Source organism: Corvus hawaiiensis, chromosome 1 (assembly GCF_020740725.1).
Source record: "Corvus hawaiiensis isolate bCorHaw1 chromosome 1, bCorHaw1.pri.cur, whole genome shotgun sequence".
NCBI classification, from domain to species: domain Eukaryota; kingdom Metazoa; phylum Chordata; class Aves; order Passeriformes; family Corvidae; genus Corvus; species Corvus hawaiiensis.
This window is the reverse complement of record NC_063213.1, coordinates 8,751,214-8,776,119: the sequence shown is the minus strand read 5'-3', so window position 1 is coordinate 8,776,119 and position 24,906 is coordinate 8,751,214. Positions and strand designations below refer to the sequence as shown.

Genomic DNA, 24,906 nt, shown 5'->3' with positions numbered 1-24,906 from the left:
TGAGGTAGTCCCGTCACACTCATGCTGTTTTGCAGATGACCCTTTCCTTTGCTGCAGAAACTGTAACAGTACCAGTGCTGCAAAGCAGAGAAATCAACTACCATAACACACAAAAAACTCCGCAAAACCACACATTGAAAAACAAACAGATCCCAAAAAGTCAGCAAAAGATGTTCAACAGGGAAAATAAGGGGGGCAGGGGGAAAAGAGTGGGAATAAAGGTGTGTACCACATTCGTCTCTTAAAGGCTTTTTAAAGTTTCATTAGTTCAATTACTTAAGTACTTTTAATAGAGCTGATGAAATATGGCATCATTTTATTTTCATCAAAAGTGGTGTGTCACATTCTGGAAGTTTTGCCCGGGATGTGCCCGGCATCAGCTGCTCAGGGAGGGGTGTGTGCTCTCAGCTAATGCGTGTGCTCTTAGTTCATGGCTGGAAAATGCTTTGAAGATGAAAAAGGCACCATGTACACAACACAGGACAGAGCAGGAATCCCCACTTTGTGTGTGCCCCACATCACCACTTCCAAACACAACGGGCTGCGTTGTCTTTACCTTGTAATCATACACAGGGAGATGCTTCTGAGAGCATGAGGAAAAGGAGGCAAGGTATGTTTAAAAAGTCATTTCACAGTGCAGTGCAGCACCCGAGGCCCTGCAGCAGAGGACAACTCCAGGATGTGCCTCACATCATCTGCCTGAGCACCCGACGGGCTGTGCTTGGGTGTTAGTAGAGGACACTCCTTCCCAAGTGGTTAAATGCCCATCCCCACCTGAATGCTCCTGCTTTTGTACCCTGGAGTCCCCTACACTTCCAAAGGCACAAGCAAACGCCACAAAAACACGAGTGATGGCAAGACAAGGATTTCTGCATTTAGTCTCTGCCTGCCTGCATCACACCAGTGTAAAACCCTGGGTGTATGGTTCTCCTTGCACTAGGAGAGGGCTGGCAGGACAGCTTTTTTCCCCTCACATGGGGCACCAACACTTCAGCTACAAGAGGAGGGCAAGGAAAAGCTCAGGGAATGCCAGATGCAGAATTGATATCATTACCCACAAGAGGCTACAGGATTTTATACACTATACAAACAGCACTGAAGCATGAATCAGGCTGATAATACCAGGTCTATGAAGGTAAGCCTATAAAGTGTCAAGACTAAGAAAAAAAAGCACATAACCAGTCAAGAGAGTTCACTTCCTAACAAATTACAGTGCACCAGAAATAAGAGATCCCTCCTCTCCCATGGAAACACAAAGTGCACAAAGACTTCTTTTTCATGTGTGAAGTCTTGCTTAATGTATGTTTGAAATTTATATTTGCAAATAGATGCAGGAATGGAAAACATGCTGAGGCCATTTTTGAAGCTCTGGGTGTGTTTGTGCATACAGAGACATCCCAACCAGGCACACTCACACAACTCCTCAGTACTGGGCTCAGGGAACGGGCACGCCTTTGGAATCATAGAACACTGCAGCTGGAAGGAACCTTTAAAGCTCATCTGGCCCAGCCCTCCTGTAATGAGCAGGGACATCTAGGACAACTAGATCAGGTTGCTCAGGGCCCCATCCAACCTGACCTTGAATGTTTCCAGGGATGAGGCACCTACCAACTCCCTGGGCAACCTGTGCCAGTGTTTCACCACCCTCACTGTCAACCTTTCATCGTTGTATTGAAGTCAACCCTCCTTCAGTTTAAAACCCTTACTCCTACAGGCCCTACTAAAAGGTCTGTCTCTATCTTTCTTATTAGCTCCCTTTAAGTATTTGAAAGGATTAAATCCATCTTGATCACGCAACAGAGTCTTTCACTCTTCTATCTCCCCAAAGCAGAGACAAATTTTAGTTCAACAAATGGACCCCAAAAAATTGTCCAAACATTTCCCCCTTATGAGTTGTGGGAGAGCAGGATGGCACCACAAATTAGTTAAATGGTGTAACATCAAGTCAGCTGTGATTTAAGTGCTGAATTGACTCCAGTGTTATGCATGGCATGAGCTGTCAGATCTTCCTCTGATCATCCACCTTTAGCACACCTGGCACAGTAAAACCAAAGTGTGATTTGCATGAACTATTCTCTCCTGCTCTACGTATTTGAAACATTCGAGCCAGACTATACCACTGCAAATAGAAAACTTGAATAGAATTTACTCTGGGAGAAGTGAGCCACAAAGGACATCTCCACCAAAAAGTGCTTAAATTCTGCTAGAGCTGTGTCAGCTGTGATGTTTGCCCTAGAAATGGCTTTAAGGAAGACAGCTGGTATTGGGGATGGGGGGTGGGTGTGGAATACCTGAGTTCTGAGCACGAATATCCACCCAAGAAGCACCTTCCAGGAGTGCTCAGGCTTTAAACAGACCTCAGTTCCCCCAACACCTCCTTCCTGCCCTCCCCTGCGCCTCCACACCAGCACACCCACATGAGAGCCTGGGCAGCCGTGCTGTGACTCCAAGCAGGGACTGACCTGGGTTAAAAATAACTCTTTTTGCCAGCTTATTTTTAACCCAGCTCGGGGCCTGGAGCCAGCTCATCGTGCAGCCACCCCAGCTGGGGCAGAGAAGGGGGAAATTACGGAGGGCAGCTGGAATCAGCATCCAGGTTACGGTGTTAAGCAAAAGATCTTATTCTACTAATGCAAATAATAATTAAAAACCTTGCAGTTATTTCACTTGCAGAACCAGTTTGGAGAAGCTATGTTTCTAAGGGTTAGTTCTGAAAATTATGGCATTACTAGTAACATTTAAAAACAGTAATTAAGATTTGGTTTTCTGGTGCACCAGGTTCTCCGAAATGAACAGAAGCTTCCGGGGAAGAAAAAAAATCAAACACGAGCTGTAGCATCCTAAAAAACTGTACTGGGGCTAAAAGCTGCCTTCTGCTCCAAGCAAGAAGGGCTGGAAAATGACTTCTCATAGCGAAGCGGTGCTGCGTGGAAGTGGAAAACAGGGATCCTTGGAGTTGTAGCAAACCAGTAGAGGGCAATATTGCCTGTCGCGAGGTATCGCTAGCGGAGCAGCCGCTGCCGGCCCGGGCTGGGGCGGTAACACGGCAATTTTACACGGCTCTCGCCAACTTGGACTAAGTGCGGGCTTAGGGGAGCCACCAGCTACCCCAAAGAGTCTGTGCATGCTCCTGGGAATAAAAACACCGGCAGAGACATTCCAGGTGAGCTGGGACAGGTAAGTCACGGAGCACTTCACACCAAAGCAGTCCTGCACGGGCTAGCATTATTATTTAGTGTTACATCTAAGTAATATCCGTGTATGTCCAGGAATTTAACTGAAATCCTACCAGGAATCAGCAGTAATTAATGGCAAGACGGTAATGACAGAACTATGCCGAGCAAACCAGGGTAAACATCCTGAGGATGTGGAGCCGCTGATTTGCATTTACCAGCTCATTTCCCGCACGGCAGCCCTACTGCTGCCTGCTGTATTCCTACACACCTAGAATTTACATACATAGAATCGGGGGGTTCCCCTGTATTAGGAAATAAAAAGCAGGTGCACCAGTTTGTTCAGTCCAAAGGAACACTTCCCCGAAGGCCACAAACACAACAGAGCCCCTGGTCCCGTAACCAGCATCGGGAGATGCACCTGGTGAGGGACATCTGGCTGTATCTAATGACACGACAGCTCCGGGCTAAGCTTCTGCCACCCAGTTATTCAAAGACGGCTTGCAGGAAGCTTCCTCCATTCAAATCTTCCTTGGAGGATGGTCTGCAAAGTGTCTTTCCGATACTTCAAGACTAAAATTAAGGGGCAGTGTAAACTCAGAGCAGGGCATCATATTGCTGCTTCACCTGGAAGTCCAAGGTTCACCTAAGGCGTTCCCTGATGCACACTGACAACACAAAGAGTGCAGAAAGCGAGAAAAAAGCTTTTCTTGATTTTTTTTCCCCCCTCTTATTACAAGGGTTTGGAATTTACTCTGTGACTATGGAGGGCACTGGAGTTTCTGATGACTCAACTACATCTGCTGCTGCCACGGAGAGTTGAACTGCGGCGCAAGGAGCAATCAAAAGTGAAAGAAAAAAATCCCCATTTAAATACATTTATCTGGAATTGATTGCACTATGATCTTTGTAACCTGTTGATAAGATTTTTTCTACTGATAAACTTTTCAATTGTTACAGCACCTCTGGTGTTAATATTTACCTTAGCAGAAGTTCCCAGAGTTCTTCCTAGTGTGAAGTCCAACAGTTGCTGGGAAATCTTACACTTTACAGGAACCAGTTCAATCTGAGAACTCATCTAACAGATCTGTCTACAGGCCCAGATTACCCCGGGCTGGAAAAATCCCAGAGGTTAACTAAATCTTTCGTTTCTTGTCATGAAAGCTTCATATCTAATGTATTACAGCACAGAGAAAACATCAGGAGACCAAGTGACTCTACTAATAAATACAGAAGTCGTCTAATTTGGGGGACCACACCTTAAAAGTTGTTTTCAGAAAGTTGCCAAATCATCAGTTTCTTTTAATTCCTGTTGGAAATGATGGATGCTCATTATAAAACACCCAGCCCAGGGTATTTTCCAAAACCACGTGCACGTACACACCCCTCACCTCTCCTGAAACTGTAGACAACATGCTCAGCCAAGAAAATACTCCCTCACCATTACTAGAGGCTATGTTGAGCAAGTTCTTCTGATTAATTGTTCTTAAACTTGTTTCTAAATGCCAGGAAACACTAACACTGTGACGCTTAAGAGCAGGAGTTACAAAACCCTCTTTCAGAAAGCCTGTGCTCTCTTGGGTTTGTCAGACTCAATAGAAACCAAAATTTGCATCAAGTCCTCTTTGGAAAACATCTCTGAGTTTGACAGTGACAGCCCTTAAAAATCTCTCTTTCTATTTGATGTGATGCTTACAAGAAAAAGCAGCCATTTTAAAATCCTCTGATTAAAAAGATGCACATAGTTTTGAAAGCTGAAGGAGCCTGAAATCACTCAGAAACTATCCAGGGAATGCTGGAGCAGCTGCCCCATCTGCACTGTGGCTTTTGTAAACTGTAAAGGGAGTTTATTTCAACAGTGACGTTTATCAGCCAAAGCACAGGACAAACAATGAGGTTTTGAGTCAGCTCATACAGATCAGTGTCTTTCACCAATTATTGGCAATAATTCCTTCCAGAGCAAATGCACTTGGTGTTATGGAGAACACAAGGTGATTCAGGGTTTCCTGGTGTCTGTCTGAGACTCCTGTCCTACAAAATTCAAGGAAATATTTATCCAAAGTGGTGCCTGGAGTGCCCAGCTGGGTAGAAACTGAAGATGCCAGCAGCTCCCAATCCATGCCCTGGAGAAACCTGCTCCCATGTCCCACCCCCTCCTCTCCCCATCTCACGTCCTGCACTGGCTCTGACAGCTCAGCTCTGTCAGCACCAATGGCACTGCACTCGGTGTGTGTTATGTCTCCCTGCTTCAACACAAAAACTCATATTAAGTTTGTAATTAGGGGATCTGGGGTGGGCTTTCCCAGGCCAGGGCCAGAACTACTGTCTCGCCTGCCATGCGAGCCAGGCATTTCCTGCGGGGGGGGGGGGGGGGGGGGGGGGAAGAAAAATCCAGAAGTGGCAGGACACAGCAGGGGAGGTAGTGGCAAAGTCCTGGGAAGTGATGGAAAAAACAAGGCTGTGGGATTTGGGAAAAAGGACAGACTGATGGAACACTCCTTGCAGTGCTATTTCTGTCCCTGGAGAGGCCTGGCTGCAGCACGCCCAGTGTCCGGGAAAGGGCAGGGCTCAATCCTTTCTGCTCAATGCACAGAGCAACCCTCTGACCTTCTGGCTCCTTTTATTTTTGCCCTCGTATTCATCTGCTCCAGTGCCAGCTCACTCTGTTCCTGCCCAGCTGTACCCCTGCAGCGCAGACCAGAGCAGGGAAAGCCCCATGCTGGGTTTGCTCACCCTCCTTGCCCTGCAGCAGCTCTCTTAGAAAGTTCAAATTTTTGATTTTCAATTTTTTTTAGGTGGATTTTACCTACCACCCCCATCCACGCCCAAGAACCCCATTATATCCTGCGTTCAGCCCAGCATTTATCAACATGAATCCTGCATTCCCAGCACATCACAAGCTACTCAAGGCATCATTTCGCCACAAAGATCCCCCAGTCTGGAACAAATTGGTAAAATAAAGTGAGTTTTCAACACACACTAACCATAATGGCACTGCTTTGAAGGGAAATGTGATCATGCTGTTCCCCATGGCAGCTATCAGGGATCAATGGCCACGGCCACTCCTGGTGGATTAGATCAAGCTCTGGAGCCTGGCCTACAGAGAGGGAGCTGCTGGGAGAGCCTGGAGTTACCTCCTCCCTGCCAAAACTTCCTCATCAGAACCTCTTAAAGTCCAATGAATGGTCCTACATTATATGTGAAGCAAGAGAGAAGGCACAGGCTGAGCACATCCAGGTTTCTGCAGCTATTTTCCTTCTGTTAAAGCACACCAGGGCATCCATATGGATTATGCCAGTTGCTCTTATCTTAAAGATCTGGGATGTTGGAAATGCAAATGGCAGGAGGTAACATGAATCCTCACGTTTCCAGCAAGCAGAGAGATGACCCAATTTGCATGCTGCAGCTCAAAGTGAATTTTATTTTTAAAAGACTTTATCTAGCAAGGGCCTTTTATTCATTTCTGCATGAATTTTAAAAGGAAGCAAAGAATGAGGAATGAGCTTCACAGCTTGACATATATAAATACAAATTAGCAAGATTTCAAGCTCAAAGTTTGACCAAATGGATTTGATTTTTAAACAGCAATCAAGATTACTTGAAAGATGATATTTTCTACACTTTCAGGGTCATGTCAGAGGTCTACCTCAGTTTCCTGCAAGTCTCATTGCACAGCTCTACATTGAAGTGACCAGACCCCCCCTAACAATCTGTACCAGGGGCTCTTACTCTTGGGGCTTCTCTCTCCAACACACCTCACACAACATGTAGCTGAGATGGAGCTCAGAGCACTGTACCCATCTCTGTCTCTTGGATGGCTCCTCTTCCTCCCAAAATGGTATCACTGACATCAAATTACTTGATTTGGTTTGATACTTACAAGGGCAGGTCGTGATAGGACAAGGGGGAATGGCTTTAAAACATTGAAAGGGGGCAGGTTTAGATTAAATATTTGGAAGAAATCTTTACTGTGGGGGTGGTGAGGCCCTGGCACAGATTGGCCAGAGAAGCTGTGGCTGCCCCATCCCTGGAAGTATTCAAGGCCAGGTTGGATGGGGCTTGAAGCAACCCAGTCTAGTTGAAGGTGTCCCTGCTCATGGCTGGGGCATTGGAACTGGCTGAACTTTAAGGTCCCTTCCAACTCAAATTGCCCTGAAACAAAGAGGGGTTTTTCATCTCAACTATATTTCAACCTCAGACAGAAATCTCCGTGGGTTTCATCTCTACCATGAAGAAGCCTCTCAGCCCAAGTTTCACTTTGAAATTGTATTTGAAGTGCAAACCAAAATCCTGAGAAAAAAAAAAAGGAACCAGCCCTTATAATGAAACTTAATACTCACTACTAGAGGAAAACAAAGAAATAAAAATTCCACAGTGCAACTACATGTAGCCCTGCCAGGTCCTCCAGACACGAGGTGCCTCCCACCAGTGTTTCCTCTCTTCTTGTACCTGAGCAGAGCCCCATGGACTTTCACACCTCTCACAGTTGTTCTCCAGAACCTCCCAGTGCCAGTCACTGCTCTCAAAGACAAAACTTTGCTTCTTGCCTTCAGCCCTTCTAGGAGTTACCACCACCAGGTCAAGCAAAATTGGCTTCTAATTAAAAAGCTCTTCAGACAGCAAAAGCAGAAGAAAAGTGCTCTTCTACTTTTGCAACAAATGGTTCTTTATAACTTTTAAAAACTGAGGAGTTAAAGTATCAAGATGTCATCTTATATTCCCATTAGTGGCCCTCACTAACAGAGCATCTCCAGAACAGTTCTGAGCAAGCCCTAATTTGCAAATTATACAGCTGTGTTACATATTTTTCCATTGATTATTAGCTTTAAACCAGTCTTCAAAACCTTAATGCACAGCAAACCCAGATTACCGTAAAAGAAAAAAAGATACATCAAGAAAAAGCCATGCAGTTAAATTTAAAAAGAAAAGAATCTCATGAGTGACTTCAGAAAAATGTGATGAATGACTTCCCCAGCTGTTTTGTCAACACTTCCATAGTAATTTGGCAAAAGCACAAAATCACTAAGTTTATACTTTCATCAAATGGCTATTAGTGCTGTTGAAATCTCACAGACATGAGCCAGTAAGTGCAAGCTCCATGTTTCACATTGCACTGTCCACGCTCAGTTTGCACAGTCTCATCATTTCAGGTTAATCATTTGAAAAATATTCTCCCTTCTACCCTGAGGCTTAAATATGACACTAAGGCTCTGACATTAAGGGTTTCACAAATTAATTACAAAAAAAAAGAAGAGATACCTGCCCTCTCCAATTATACCCCCCAACATGCAATTTATTCCTCATCCATCTATCCCTCTGTTACTAAGACTACAGCAAGCAAATCCCATCTTCCAGTGTGTGCACAGATCCCTGATTTACAGAGCTCCAGAGACCATCATCTTTTAAATGACCCTGAAAACATCACATGCTCACAGTGACATCTCTTCTGATGGCTCAGTAGGTTTCAAAGTGTTTCGTGAACCTTCACCACAAAACCCAATCCTGTTTCTGACATATTCCAAATGACAGGAGCACTACACCATTAGCTGCTATTCAGTTTTTGACACTAAAATGACAAGCCTGAATCTTTAAAAAATAGTGTTTCAAGTTGACATTCAGTGCTAATTTTGACTAAATACTATATTTAATTTAAATACTATATTTAATTATGAAACCTGTACAGTTGGCCTTAGAGGAGACAGAACTCCCAAGCTGCACCACTTTTTGTTGTTTGGCATCTCCAATCCATCAGAGAACTCTCCAAGTTTCCAAACGTTCTTTCTTTCCCACCCATAGTCAAGATCTGTGCCTTAAAACCCACCACAGTTTAGAAATGCAACAATTTTTCAAATCCTATCAATAACAGTACTTATAAATGCAAATGTATGCACACATATACATGCATGTATTTAAACAGACAGAAATTGTTCCATGTATGCTGCTCCAATTGAACTTCTGACCCAAAGAGCCAATGAAGAGAGCACAGAAATGAACATTTTCTCAATTGAAAAAACCCCGAACACCAAACCAGGGACATGACTACCATCCAACACTAACAATACTTACAATTCTCTTTTGTGCCTGGGAACAGTATCATCAGTCAGTTTATACACTCCTTCTGCAGAGATCCAGTGGGAGCAGGGAAGATTTTACCAAGAGAGCTTTGTGAGTTTTGGAAAGAGAAGGAGAGTTTGAATAGTGACAATAGGACCTCTTGGTGCACCCAGGAAGGCCATGTATCTCCCAGGAAGGCCACCCCAGAGCTGCCCACGCTAGGAGCGATGGCTGCTCCCATCCTGTGTTGCTGCAGTGGCATCATCCCACCTTCTCCTCTTTCACCTTTGAGATCCATGGGATGAAGCACCAAGGACAGTAACAACCATTTCCAACCACAATCTCTGGGGCCAAAGCAAAAAAGGGGGGACCAGTATTTAAGAACTACCATAAGAGGCAGAGAAGCTGGAGTGCTCTGCATTCCAGAAGGGTGGAAAGAACTGGAATGCCCACTGGCTCTCTGTGGAGAGGTGGATGTGCCCTGGGGAGGGCTACACCCACCAAAACTTCACAACTGAACAACTCGACACCTGAAGTTACCATAATCAGCTTGTGCTCAAAATCAGCCAGCATAAGGATGTACCCTCATCTCCTGTGATTCTGTAATGGCAGTGAAAGCTTTTCCAAATGTTTAAGAGACTAGTTGTCAGTGGACTCACTATATTATGGTATAAATATTTTAAAAAGCTATAAAAACAAATCATCAAAACTGCAGAGGTTTGAGCTCTGTAACTACAATTTTGTACTACTGGCAGCCCAAAGTGCAGCATCCAGCAGAGCTACTCCACCTCCTCCTTGAACACCAGCAAACTCAGAATCTTCTCAGAAACATTTGCCAAGAGTTTTAGTAAGTGTGAAGGTGTCAAACTTCATTTACACAAAAGCATTTCTCCTCAGCCTTGGGAATCATTGTTGCTCCCTTTGCAGGGTTGGAATTGTCCTGCAGCCAGCACTGTGCCAGAGAAAGGAAACCTGGAACAGATGCACAACAGGTAAGGCTGATGTTCACCTACATTTGTTATCATGCAAGTCGGTGACTGACAGAAATAGTCCCAACTTCGCACATTTGAGAACATTTCATCACTTTCCAATTAAAATTCTGACCTTGCTTGAACTGTTGTATCTCTACAGAAACAATCTCCTTTTACAGTAATATTTAAAAATACTAAATAAAAGAATCATGAACTGCTTTTCTAAGGAAAAAGTTGCTTAGTCAAGACTGAACAGTGGACTGGAAGCAGAATGGGAGCCAAAAGGGCAGTAACAATCACCTCCCAGGAGATGGAATCTGTTTGCAGAAGACTTCAAAGCACAGAATTCAACTGAGAAGATAAATCAATAAATAAAACCATGCTGTTGTATCAGCAATAAATAGACACTGATGACAGTTCAGCTAGGACCTGAGAGTGTCCACCTCTAGCCCAGTTTCAACTGAAAATCTGGAGGACCTGTATTTTAAGGAAAGATTAGCCAGAATTGTCACGAAAACTGAAAACCCAAGAGGCTTTGACCTCTGTTAACAATCTATCATCTAACCTACATGAAAGCTGCACTCTAAGCTGATAGCTTGGCTCTGTGCCACTTACAGGCCCAAACTCAACACCAGAGACACCGACAATTTGGGTAATTTTGCTACCACACCCAGAAAACACAACAGCGAGCTGAATCTAGAGGCCAGCTTGAACCAAGGGTTGGCTTTTGGTGTCAGGAGGAGCTGGAAGGCGCAAGGCAAAACTACCCCCTGCAAAGAGCTCTCATAAAAGAACTTTCCACTATTGGAAACTATTCTGTCCAGGGCAACAAGCACCTCCTCTGCAACAGAGCAGCACGGGCATGCACTTGGCTTCATGATTTATTCCAAGAAAAGGGTTACCAGGGTTGTAGTCATCATCTTCTATAAACATTTCGGGAGCAAAGCACACATGTGATCTCAGAGCAAGTGCTAGAGGAGAGGGAGGAGTGGAAACCACGTAAGAGTAATCAATTAATCTTATGTTCTCAATTTGGTTCATCAAGAAAAGCAGGGAGGTTTAAACACCTGTGTCTTCTCAGAAAAATGTTTTATTTCTCCGAGTTGAACTTCTTGTGTTTAGGAGTGATTACAAGAAGCATCTTCTCAATTAGTCACTGCATTAGAAAGCCACTTAAAAGTCACTTTTTGTTCTATGACACTTTTCAAGACAGAGTTATAGCTATTAATAAATTATTAACGGCTACAAAACTGCTATGAGAAGGCCTCAGGACAAATTACTCTACTTTCTTTTAGCCTTTAACTAAAAGGACCTTCTTCCAATTCTTTCAGGCTAATACTTTCAATATAGATCAAAAGTAGGGCAATAGCAATGTTTCAAAAGTACTTTTGAAATTAGACACCCCCCCCTTACAATAGATTCTGCAATTTATATAGTCTATAGTAGTAACTGACATTGATCTATAACATCTCTATAATATGAATATGCATAGTAAAGTACACATAATTTTCTTTTTACTTAACAGTGGTAAAACCAATCATCTACTTGTCATTTTCCACCTGCTTCTCAAAAGAAAACAGTGTTTTGTCTATGGATGCCTGGCAATGTCTCTGCCAGTGATGTAAGAGGGGACTTGAGTTGTACAGCAAACAAAACTGCATTTTCCACCTCTGAAATAGGTTCCACACAGAATGCAACTCAAATCTTTGAAGGTCCTTAGAAAATATGGATAAAATTGACAGAATTGTTTTGCTTTGACAAGTTCCAGCTCTGGTACACTTAAAACTAGTTAGTTTTGAAGCAGTTTACTGCTAACGAAGAGTCGCTACATACAAGGTGTACACTGGCTACACACTTTGCAAACTACAGAAATATTTCTGTCCCAGCCTTCTTTTAGGCCAGAAAAGGGCAGAGCAGTACAGCATGTACACTTGTTTGCTTTTCCATTAACAAGATTCCTTGTGTCACTACAGCTGGCTCTGTCCATGCTGGTGACTGGCCTTACTGTTTTTATTACTTGCTCAGAAAGGAGACTGCACAAAGGCTATTTTCAGGGCTGAATACTTAGATCTCAAAAAATGGTTAATTTGACCATTGAAGACTAATGTTCTGGAGCTCCAGCACTCTTCAAGCAGGATACCCTTCCCAGACAATTTGGAAGGACCCTAAGAGATACCATGATTTTACCACACAACAGCTTACATTTCAGTTTTATTATAGTGTTTGTTGCTTGTATGACCCACAACTGATTATTTTTCTCTTAAAAATAAACCTAACAAACACAGTTCTGGGTATAAACAAAACCCAAAAAACCTGAGTGTTTTTCCACACACTTAAGCCCTGTAGGGCACTTCTCTGGCTATTCCCTGTAGAACTATTTATCTGACATAATGCAGTCTTAGGCATTCGGTACACTACCAAGGGGTGATTCCATTAACAAAAAGCCAGCTCTTTTCATCTTAGTCACTTAAAATTCAAAATACATGTATTGCTATCCACATGAGATTTAACACACACCAAAAATAAAAAACTTTAGATGATTAAGACATTGTCCACATTCAACAAAATGAACAGTTCACTCCAGAATGTGAATCTTTGCTTTATCATTACACTGATTAACAAGAGACCTTCTAGTCTTCCCCTCAGGAGTTGGAATTAGGCTGCCTCAAGGTGTGCAGTCAGTAGTTGATGAGAAGACAGGACATACACAAGGGCTCACTGTAATGCAAATTCCAAATCTAATTCCCTGGCACAGTCATCATGAACCTTGCCCTGGTTCCTCCTCCTCCTCTTCCTCCTCACTTAACATCCAATTCATTCATTACAATAAAGCAACTTACCTGAACAGATCCTGAATGTCTTGTCCCACATGAAGTCCACTCTTGGCACCTACACATCCCAAACTGGATGCTTTAGGGCAATAGTCATCAGGCTGCCCCAGATGGACGTGGTGTTGGCTCCTCTCTTCCCAGCTCCCCTGCTTCCTCGGCACCTCCCGAGAGGCAAAGCAGCCCCCACAACACAAAAGTATCCCCCAGTCTCCAAACCACAGTAAGGGAATATGACCTGTGCATTAATGTCAACACATCAGGAGGGAAGAAGCCAAGATACAGACCATGGAGGAAGGCCTGAAGGAACACTGTGCTCTATGGTGCATCTTGCTCTACACCCCAGGCTCCCAGAGCTTCCACTACTTCTCTGTAAAGCCCAAACACTCCCTTCTCACTAGGAGGTATTTTTCAGAAAGCTAATTTTTAAGACACTGAAAGCCACAGAAACTGCTCTTGGCAGCTTCTTCCAACAGTTAATCATCCATGTGTTAAAAATGTATGTTTATCTTCTCATTTTAATTTGTCTAGCCTGATACAAATATTTATACTCTTCTTCCAAACAAGGTGACCTTTGATATGCACAGTTTTTTCAAACTGGTGTACACATTTTTTAGAATCAAAGTGGAACTTGGCACACCATCCTCAGGCTGTAGAAGCATCTCCCTTGCTTGTGCTGGAAGGGAAACAGCCTCCAGAGCAGCCCTGAGCCTGGGCAGCCAGGGAACAGGCAGGGTGAGGAGGAGACACAGACAAACACCCACCACTTCTGCATTCACTGTGATAACTCGTGATCATGTTTTCCTGATGAGGAAAGCAAAAGCCAAATGAGGAGAAAAAGTCCTTGAAATTTATGTCAACAGCACAAACCAAGCTGCATTGTTTTCCTGCTTCTTCCTTACTGGTTTCAAGGACCTTAAGATTTGCTGTTCTTCTCAGGACTAAACCATCCAATCCCAGAAAAGACAGAAGTAGCACTAGAAGTGTTTAATAAAAGAAACATTTTGGTGGTTGTCCTAACTCTCAAGGTGAATATCCCTGAGAAGAAAATCTTCCACCTCTTTTGCAGTTACTCAGGAGCTCAGTCAAAATCTGAGGGCAGGATGCTTGTGAACCCTACTCCTGCTTGCAGGCAATACCAGATACACCCAAAACAGCTCTAAGTGAATTTGTAGCTATTTACTGCTCTCCTGGACACCCAGCTCCCACTTTGTGTAGAACAGATGAATAATGTCCTTTCATTATTGAAGTGCAGTACATTTGGTGATAAAGACCTGACCGTATTTCCATAGGCACCCAGCAGTAAGAAATGTATACACTGAGATTAGCAGAGTAATTCTCAGGGGTGTCTGAGTGACTAATTAACAGGAGATGGCCAATTAAGTCAAAGCACCAAAGTGCCTTCTGATGAGAGGCAGTGTTATTGCAGAAAGCCTGGCCAAACTCCTCAGAAGACAGAAGGCCTAGTCCTCTGACTCTGGCTAAGAAAAGCTGCAGGAAAGGCCAAGCCTTGGCCATATACGTTTTCTCCATTTTCCTTCAGAAATACTTTCACAGAGAAGTTCAAAACAATTTTTTAAATATCCTCAGTCTAGCTCCTGCTGGAAGAAGAATGACAGAGACTGATACTACAGAATGCTCTTTCACAAAAGCAAAGCACGGTACTTCTGTTGCAGAGTATGACAAATATCACAACAGGATGACAAATTCAGATTTCGTTTCTGTAGAGGGTAAAAGACAGCCTCCAACTTCATGTCTAGGAAAAAAACTTTGCCAGAGGTGGCTATGGTGACAGTTATGCAAATGTGTGATAAATGAGCAAGTTAATCTTACTCTATATATCCATTAGAAAGATTTAACACAGACTTGACATGTATTTCTGGAGGGAAACCGGAAGATGGATGAGGCTGCCCAGCTTCTCTACCAGATGTCTCAAAGCCTCTGCAGCCTCATGACTTTTTTCATTATTGGGAGGTAAACTCCCCTCCTGCACCACAATTCAGTCAAGCTTGTGACTGCAACCAAGACAGAAGATTCCAGAACTACTGCTTTGCATTTTCAGCTGGTTTAGTAACACCTCCAAGCAACTCCATTACAGACACAGCCAAATAATTCTCTTTTCTGGCCATCAGGAATGTGTGTTCCACAACATGAATTCTACGATCAGTCACTCGGGCTGGATTCCTCTCCCATTCTAGTAACTCAAATAAATTTATAAATAAGAAACAATAACAGAAAAACTCAAATTTGACTTTTAACAGCCAAAAAAAGGAGGAACTGAAGCCTTCTCAATGCAACATGTAATCTGTTCTATCACATAACAGAGCAGCATCCTACTTGAGTTTTTACAAACTAGGTGTTACAATTTAATCTATCGAACATTCAGGTGTATGAAAGGATTCATCTTTATTTTCACTGCTGGTAAACTAGCATCTACAGGATTTTTTTTTTTCTATTTTTATGAAATTCACTTGAAGTTGGTTGCACTGAAAAGAAGAGCTAGAAGAGCTCTCATTTGAGATTCAGAGGTAAAGATAAGCTATAGGCCAAAGCCAAGTTTTTAGAGTTATTACTAGAAGCCTCTAAAAATATATTTTCTTGACTGTCAGTTTTAAGTCAGGTTCAAAAACTACCTATTTTTAGTGAGTTTAAAATTAACTCAATATGCTGCAAAGTTAACTTTATTGTAAAAGCCAGAGAACTAAAGAGACAATTCTATTTTACAGTGTCCTTCTGGCAAAATGTTTTATTTATCTTCTCAATTAAACATACTTTAACCCCCACCACGACATTGGAAGCTGACATCATCTGAAAGTATTCAGAAGGTAATTAGCAGCCAGGCTATCAGTGCAATAATCTACCTCACACCAGGACAGCCCAGCTTTCAGGCCTGGGTACTATCTCCTCCAAACTCCTGCATATCTTTCAGCCACAGCAGCATGACAAGAGCATAGAGTACTCATGTGGGGTTTTGATTAACTTTCTACCAGCTGTTGTGAGATAACACCTAATGCAGTGCTGAGTCTGCCAGAATAGAGTTTTCAGAGAAGTTTCAATGAGTTTCAATCAGCAGTCAACTTGCACAAGTTCAGGGTTACAGCTCTGATCATCACAGGATTTTAATTCTTTCATTTTTTTTAATCTCACAGCAGCATCTCAATCATGAGGCTTATTATTTTGTTGATGTATGACCTATATAGCAGAGTATAAACCAACCACCTTCAGCTCTAACCTTTCAGGAGTGCATTTCACTCAACAACCAACTCTAGCCAAGGTATTCTTTTCAAAACGAAGTAGGAAACCCACTAGAATTATAAATTCAAAGGTACAGTTTGTAACACTAACAATGTAAACATTCTTCATTCCAGCACTGTGGCAACATAAGGACCATTTCAGCATTTCAGGTGGAAGATAAGTTCTGTACCTACAACCTCTTGAAGGCAAACAGTAACAAGAAAACCCAAACTGTCTGTGTTGAGTACTATGCAAACCAAGTCTATGGTCACAATTCAATCCTAAAGTAAACAAGCCCCGAGGGAGCAGACAGTGCAAACAAGCTTAAGTTAAAAAAGGAAAGTTTCAAAGTTTGGTTACTGACTGGCAGATTACTGATGTCCATATTGCCACTAGCCCATGAGAATACCATGACTTAAAAATAAGCCTAAATACCCAGACATCCAAAAATCACAACCAAAGAGGCAGATTTTCCAAAAATACTAAGAAACATTTCCACAAAAAAGTTAACAAGTGTTCTAATACTAAGTACTGAGCACTTTTCGAAGGTTCTCTGACCACAAGCCTCAAAGAGCTGTAGCATTCATTCTGCAACACAACTATCTTCAGAAGCACTATCCTGTTACAGCCACAGATTAAACTCAGGCAAAGGAGGTATTAAGCTCACTTCTCAAACAGAACAGAAGCAGACTCAGGAACTCACATTTCCAAAATTAAAAAAATAAAATCTACCATTATCGCTGGACCATCCCAGAGATGGTCTGAAACACAGCACAACTAAATACAAAAGACAAACTTCCAGTTACACCTAATGCCAAAACACTGAAGGACTCAAGGAAACAGGATAACCAACCACAAACACTGAGAAGAGACACAAAAGCCTTGGGCTTAGAGATGATGGGGTTTTAAATCTTTTACAATCTTGTTTTCAGCATTCTAACTCAGCTCATCAATTAATCACAAGCTGATACAGGAGCCACCTTACAAATGCTACATACACATTGTCTGCAGAGCAGCTTTGTCACCTACACCACAAACCAACCCCTCTCATTCTCAGCAGAGAAGGTATTGTGAGAAGTGAGAACTGCAGGAGTGCAGCCATTTTACAATGTGAAGCATTCTGACACAAAATCCCAAACTCCTTCAGTAAAGCTGAGTGGAAGGGGTGCCATGCAATCTATAGAGAAACCAGAGTTAGTGTGCTGCACTGGAATTACTGCCATGCACAAGGGACCAGAAAGAGATTGCACCAGGAGAAAGCATTACAAAGTTCTTGTATCCACCAATGAACTTTGAAGCAGAGCATGAAAGAGTAAATGACATAGCAGGTTCAAAAACTCCATCTCAGTTTTTCCAAAGCACTGGGGAAGCTTAATTTAAATGGGATGGTGTCCCTAAACATTGAAAATTAATCCCTCATGTATGAAAAGATAGCACTTTTAATCCAACAGCACCTGGTTTTGAAAGTTGCCTCATCCCAGTGTACATTTGATGCCTAGCATTTGCTATCAAGAATCTTTTCTGTTATTATTTTGTACTGTTTTGGCCAAAATTGAAGTTTAAGGAAACTTGCTGCCCTTGATGATCTATCACTTCTAGTGAACAGGTCACGTACATCCATGGAAATTATATATTAGAAAGGAACAACATAAAGTTTTTTTTCCAAAGCAACCTAACAAGTAGGTTTTCAGGAGAAAATAACTAAATTCAGCAGAAGAAATTCTGAATGTAACATGGAACGTGAATTTATTTTGTGTTTTAAAAATGAAGGTGGATGCAAGAAGTTGCATCCCAAAAAAATGTTGGATGTGGTGTTATTTCAAAAAAACACACTGAACGAGATTGAGACTATTAGGTTTAGGTCAAGTAAATGATGACAATGTTTTACATCTGGAACTGCCAATCCAATGATATAGATGGACCAAGACCACATATCCAGTTGAACCACCAGCCTATGGAAACACGGGTGTGTGGGTATCTCACTCCTGCAGGAATCTACTGCCAAATTCGGCCTTCTGCTGACTCCTTCCTTGTGTTTTGCCAGTTTCTCTTTCTACCAAGGAAGTGCAGCACTGCCATTTTAATGCTGCATTTTGGCCAACTCTGACAAGCAGCTTGAGGGACCTGAAGGCAGAACAGAAACTATCCAAAACACTGGATCTTGAGCACATTTAGTGTTAAAAAATTTCACTATAGAACCCTGGAGTGACTTGTTTGTGTGTAACACTGTGAGAAGGACCACACTTTTCTAGGTAAGAAGATAAGCATGCTGGTACAGATTTGCCACCTTAATTGTGTTCTTAACCTATGCAAGGTAATTGAAATGTTGAAGATGATGACCTGGAATAAAACTAGAAGGCGAAGTTTGGCATTTTAATATAAAACCTATGGGTATCCACAGGAAGGCATTCAAACTCAACTCCAGATTGTCCTAATTTTATTTGACTTGGTTAATCAATTTTAAAGCACTTTTTACAATTTACATAATTTAAAGGAGCACAGTGCATCCTATAAATATAAATTAACATTTTTAATAACTCAAGACATCACAACAAAGCCAAATTTTGAAATAAATTTCATGTTTAGTTATCTGCATCAAGAAGTAACATACATGGGGAAGGGGAAGAACAGCATTAACAAGAAAACACTGTTTAGTTCTAAACTAAGTTTGTGCTTCTACATCAAAAACACAACACTGAAGTGACAGGAACTCTGCAAAGAACTTGAAAAGGTACATAACTGTTTTAGTCCCAAAACCAAAGTATGTATTTATTTTTTCTTCTACATGTTATTTTTTTCAGTTCTATCAAATTAGCATTAATGGTAGAGGGACAAAAGTACAATATACTAACTTTACTGCAAATACAAATTCTGTTGTAGCAGTTTGTTAGCTTGGTTTGGCTTAAGTTGAAATGGTTTTCCTGCATTAAAAACAAGAGCATATCTTTTCAATGTATTTAATAATCAACACATTTGTTAGTACAAAGCAGATGGTGTTCAGCAAGAAGGCATTAGGTGATCATTCGAAAACACCATGCTTTTTTTTTTTTTTTTTTTTAAAACACTAAGCCACTCTGAAGAGTTTTGTGAAGGCCAGATGTTCAAAGCTGGTGCACAGATGAAAACTGCAGATCCATGATTTATGCATGGAACTAGCCAGAACCTGGCAGGTGTTAACATACACCATTAGTTAGTTACCTGCATGCTTTCTCTGTGACACACCAAAACCAACTCATCTTTTCCCTAAACTTTGAAAATCTGGTCTTAGCTACAAATGAACACTTTACTTCACTCCATTAATTTAGCAAAGGGCATTAATCCATCTTTCAATTTTTTCTTGAGGACTAAAAATAAGAGTAAGATATCATAATTCCTAATAATTTTGTCCAAATCTTCAAAGCAATTATTATTTGTTCTCAAAATAGCCAAAAAACCTCATAATTCTGAAAGTCTTTTTGTAATTATTAAATGTTAAATAAATAAATTTATTAAATGTACATTTATATTTACTACAGATTATTTTTTGAAGCAAATCTCAATCTCAGAATTTAAAACTTTAGGAAACTTTTTAAAATAGAGTTGCTTCAGGCCTAGACCTAAAATAATTACATATTAGGGCAAAAGATGGAGTTAGAGCGTCAGCCTCTGAATGCTCCTTAAAAATAGGTACTTCAAATACCGGTTTAGAAATGAAATTAAAAATCATGTTTTCAGTCACACTGAAGAAAACATCTGCAAAGAAAAAAAGGCCCTCATCCTTAAGATCGAAGAAAAAGATGGTAAGGAGAAAAAAAAAAAAAAAAGCACCGTTTTCCCAAGTTGCCCAAATCACACACAGACACAGGAAGGTTACAAATGCCATTCATGAAAGAATGCACCACAAACATCAGCATTTATTCATTTTGAATTTTTTTTTAGCAAATGACAAAAGACTCAGCTCACTGGCTTCACTTTTGTTTATCTTTTGCTTACATTACACATTTAAACATTTGTCAAAACTTACTAAAGTTGTCTGCATTCATGCACAACTAGAAAACATCCTTAATTTATTTAAACCAGAAATGCATTACCAGAAATGTATTAACATTGTTCACTACTAAACATTAAAAAAAAAAAAAAAAGTTGAAATTATTAAAAAGGTTATCCTGGAACTGTTAACTTCACAGCAGACTTAAACTACTAATTGGCTCACATTTCAAACTGGAAAAAGCAAGATTCATGCTAGTGTTAGTGTACATCTCGCCCTAGCACTACTGAAGGATCATGGTTCACCTTGATCACAGATAAGAAAAGAAAAGTGCATACAGAAGTTTACAACAATTTTAAGGACAAAAAATGGTCCAATTGATGTGGTCCCAACAATTAACTCAAAAGTCTATGACAAATATGAGCTTCTGTGAGCTACTTATACTACTTAAGATTGAGTACGGATATACAGAAAGTTGAAATCATTTGAAATCTTCAAAAAATGTTCCTGTCAATCCTCAAATGGTGGCTGTTATAGCTTAAAATTTCTGTTAAATGCGTGCGTTGAATTACTTGTTATCCAAGCGTAGCAGCTGCTCCTTACCATTTATTGTTAGCGACCTTAACTGGCCATCTTCTTCAACTTCTACTCTCTCTTGTCCATTCTCAATAATCCTGTAGGATAAAAACACCATGAGCCATTTTAGAGCACTGCAGGCAGTTTTGAATACACACACCAGACCTCGGCTTAGATAATGAACTGTAAGGGAGCACCACCTGCTTAATGCAACTGTACTTGGCAAGCTTTGGTATTTACCAGCGCCAGAGCTGTCACCAGTAACCATCTGCATTTCCCCACTGCTTACTCAGGAACATTGCCTTCTGGAAGCTGGAATCCTCCAGGATGTAGAGTTCACAGTTAACAGCTGTCACCTCATACATTGTCACAGTTGTGCTCACACTACACACTGTTATCTAGGCCTAAATGCCTTGACAGATCAACTGCACAATCTTGACATTGCATTTAGTCCCTACCCGTTTGTTAAATGTTTGATATTTTAGATCCAATCACAGTTTCTCATGATGTAAGGCACACGAGACAGTCTTTAATCCACTTTAAGTTTGATCAGAGCAAGTAATTTGTAGACCTACTATACACCAACTTTATGACCAGCATGTGTGTTACAAAATTCAAGTATCCCTGACTGAAAAGAGATTAAAGAGCTTTTGAGTTTTCAGATTATTCTGAAATCTGACCACACTAGCATGTGACATGATTTTTCTGAAATCTGACCACACCGGAGACTGTGTTTAAGTGGTCAAGATGATAGGAGCTCTCCAGTACAACAGGTCACAGAAGAACCTTACACTTACAAGTATGGGACACAAGTTAACAAAATAATTCATCCTCCCTTGCTTTTCCATAATTTTTTATTAAGTATTGAAATTACATTTAACTACTTGTTCAGTACTCCTATATTGATCATAATATTCCATGTAGGTTATTCTATAGCTAACTAAGACTCGGGTTTCCCAAATGCAATGATTGTAAGTATGAAATGGAGAGAGGGTACACTGTGTACAGGACTTGAAAATTCACTTTCCAACAAACAGGCACATTTTTCTCCAAAGCAGGCTTCAGTTGCTTATTTCACTTAACAGACAGAAGAAAATTACTAGAAAGACTTCACTCAAACACTGCCTAGGAAAGCACACTAAGCAGACATTAGGTAAAATTCTTTCATTATGTCTCCAAAACTAAAAGTCTTCCCGATTCCCAGTTAAAAGCTTCACAATCAGTAGACACCAAGCACTTTCCTTCCAGAAGTTCAAGCTGACTGGGCCGACAGTAGTCAAGGACCATAATAAGAGGTGCAGAACTACACAGGAGGTTCTGATGCCTAAAAAAGCTTCAGCTACAGCACTAATTAACTCAATAATGCCAAGAAGAGACACAGAACCCAATAAAATACTTCAAAATCTGTTTAAGCATTCAGAGAAATCCAAGTAATATGATGAACACAACAACAAAAGTAAAAAAAATGTACCTACATATATCACTGTATGTATGTGTACAAAGATATAGTACATTTATATGCATGTAATTATAGGTATGTAAGTCTCTACATATAGTTTCATATAAATATATTTATATCACTTACCTCTTTGTAGTAATTTTTCTGCCATTAACTATTTTAGTTGAGGTTGATACTGATTTGAAGTTTCCCATCCCACTGCCACCAAATGACGTAGAGGAGAACGATGAAGTAAGGCCTCCATGTCCCAGTGAGCCAAACGAAGTAAAACCTATTGAAAAAGAAGGCATTTGACTAAAAATGTAATTCTGCATGACTGTGGAATCCAAATTTATCATCCATTCAGACTACATCCTACCTTCAGGAAGCCCTCAGCTGGTTGCATCACACAGCATCAGTGACTAAATGGCACTGAACACCAGCGTGAGAATAAAACCATGGCTCCAGCCCCATCCATTTCTCACATATGGACCCACAGTTCAAGTTCCAAATGCACAACACTGCCCAAAAACCATTTGTCAACTCCTCCCCTGAAAAGGCATTCAAGCCTGTCAGCTGAACTCAACCTTTATCCATTCTCTGCACTCAGGGGAAAGCCAGCAACTCTAACGAATCTGATCACCAGCTTTAGTGCAGATGTTGGGATGCCCTGAGCTGGCAGACAGAACAAGTCCTGCATCAGTAACATCCCAACCAATACCCAGAATCCCAGCACTCTGCCAGCAACTCCCAGCAGCCTCCAGGATACACATCAGCACTCAAACTGACTAAGTAGCACCATGGAGTTAAGGCACATGTTTTTCAGGACCTGTAATAAAAGCCATCGCACTCCTAAAAGCAAACAGAACAAAAGAATTCTAAAGCTACAAAGAAACTGCAGCACCAAAATAAAGAAAACAAAGTTCTACTTCTTAGAGATCTGTTCACTTTATATGAACTTTCAGGTAGCCCAAATACTGTAACTATAGCTTTATTTACATTTACACCTTACAAAGAGCAGCTCAATTTTAAAAAATACAAACAGTCCCAGAATTTCCTGAATGGAGAAGCCATCTTATTATACTGCAGTCCTTTGTGAGCCAAAATTGCATTCTTAAATGTTGTGGTATTTACCTGTGTCAAATGGAGAAAAACCACTTCCAAAAGCAGGGAATCCACCAAAGGCAGAGAAAAATGATCCACCACCTCTGTTTCTGCTTCCCCTTGGACCCCGCCTGCCCCCGAAGAAGTCCTCAAAAGGGTCTTCTACAAAACAGAAGACAACATTTAAGAGGTCAATATTATTGAGTGATTCTGTATTTAATCATTAGGGATTCTTTATGTAAAAAAAACCAAACCAAAACAAAACATTTTTTGTTACAGGTAAGATTTTTCCTTTGAAATATTTGAGGCTACTGAACTAAGACTCCTCCAAAGGTAATTCCTATGCTCCTTCTGGTCTAAATTCTGCTTGCTGCTGGACCTAAAATTAAAATTAATTTTATTCATAAAAAGTAGTTGATTTCCTTATTTTATCTGTTTAGCATTATAAACTAGTAAACCTAATGGAAAATATTGCATACAGGTACCTGAACTTTCTAGCTTATTTCTATTCAAGATTTATTGTGGATCACCATGATCTGAAAAGTAACTTCCAGATAGGTTGTATTAATTATTGAAATCTAAGAACAGCAGCCAGGGATTGATGACTCATAATCCTACAGTGTTCCAAGTGTTTAATTTAGCACTTGCCACATTAGATACTCCAAACATGTATTCTGATGCACATTTAGCAGAAAAGTATGGAGCTTTACACACTGTCCCAAAGAGGCATTTGGTCTGTACCAAGCAGGAGGAAGAGGGCAAAAACAGAGAAAGGGGGTCATGGATAAAATGCTATTTCAAATTCAAGTTCCACTGTTGTGTCATTCAGAACAGCTATTGTTCCATTCCCACCAGGAAGACAATAGTCTCTTTCCAAAAAGAAAAGAGGGGTGGCGGGGGGACAATGGGCCATGGAGTACAACACCAGCACCTACACAAGCAATCTTTATTTACTAGAATTACCAGAAAAATGCTTTTTTCTAATTCGCTTGAGACAAAGAGTAACAGAAAACAATTGTAATCATAAAACATAATACCTTCATTAAAACCAGAAAAGTTTAGGAACTACAACTACTCTCTTCATCAATCACAACTCTCTCAGAATGAGTGTTGTAGAGTACACCAATGATTTTATCAAGTTTTGCAAACAGAAACTCAATATTGAAAGGTACCAGTCTGAAACACTGCTCAGAATAAGCTTTTAGTGAAAAATGCAGAACCTGGTGATAGCAGCAATAGAGGTATAAAACAAGGAGAGACTTGTGACTGCCTGACTGTTCAGAATTACAACTGACAAAGAGAAGGTCAGAAATGCAGTATTTGTTCCACCTCTGGTACCTCCACAAAAATCCAAGCTAATTTATGATCAATCACCAAGTTAATGCAATATGCATTATGCACCATTAAGTAATCAATATGATAATAAAAAGATATAAGCTACCACCTGGTTTTTGTGCAATTACTTAAATGTGAAACGTCACAATGTATTTATGCTGAATGAGGGCAGCTGCTAAAAAATAACCCTACCCCTCTCCTAACCGCCATAGTTAGTGAGTAGACA

At 40.9% G+C, this 24,906-nt stretch overlaps 1 protein-coding gene and 1 long non-coding RNA gene across 4 annotated transcripts in view; one reads left to right on the top strand and one right to left on the bottom strand.

Moving 5' to 3' along the window:
• The window catches only part of DNAJB6 (DnaJ heat shock protein family (Hsp40) member B6), a 62,321-nt gene that overhangs the window by 13,753 nt on the left and 23,662 nt on the right, over window positions 1-24,906 (bottom strand). For all 3 annotated transcript variants that reach the window (XM_048326699.1, XM_048326783.1, XM_048326613.1), the window contains exons 6-8: window positions 23,376-23,507; window positions 22,389-22,533; window positions 20,831-20,901 (exon numbers count right to left, since the gene is read on the bottom strand). In XM_048326699.1, coding sequence (XP_048182656.1) covers window positions 20,831-20,901; window positions 22,389-22,533; window positions 23,376-23,507 — 348 coding nt within the window. The remainder of the gene's footprint in view (window positions 1-20,830; window positions 20,902-22,388; window positions 22,534-23,375; window positions 23,508-24,906) is intronic.
• LOC125337315 lies at window positions 3,007-6,156 on the top strand. The gene is made up of 2 exons (XR_007208017.1): window positions 3,007-3,177; window positions 5,969-6,156. It is a non-coding gene; the product is annotated as an uncharacterized LOC125337315 (long non-coding RNA).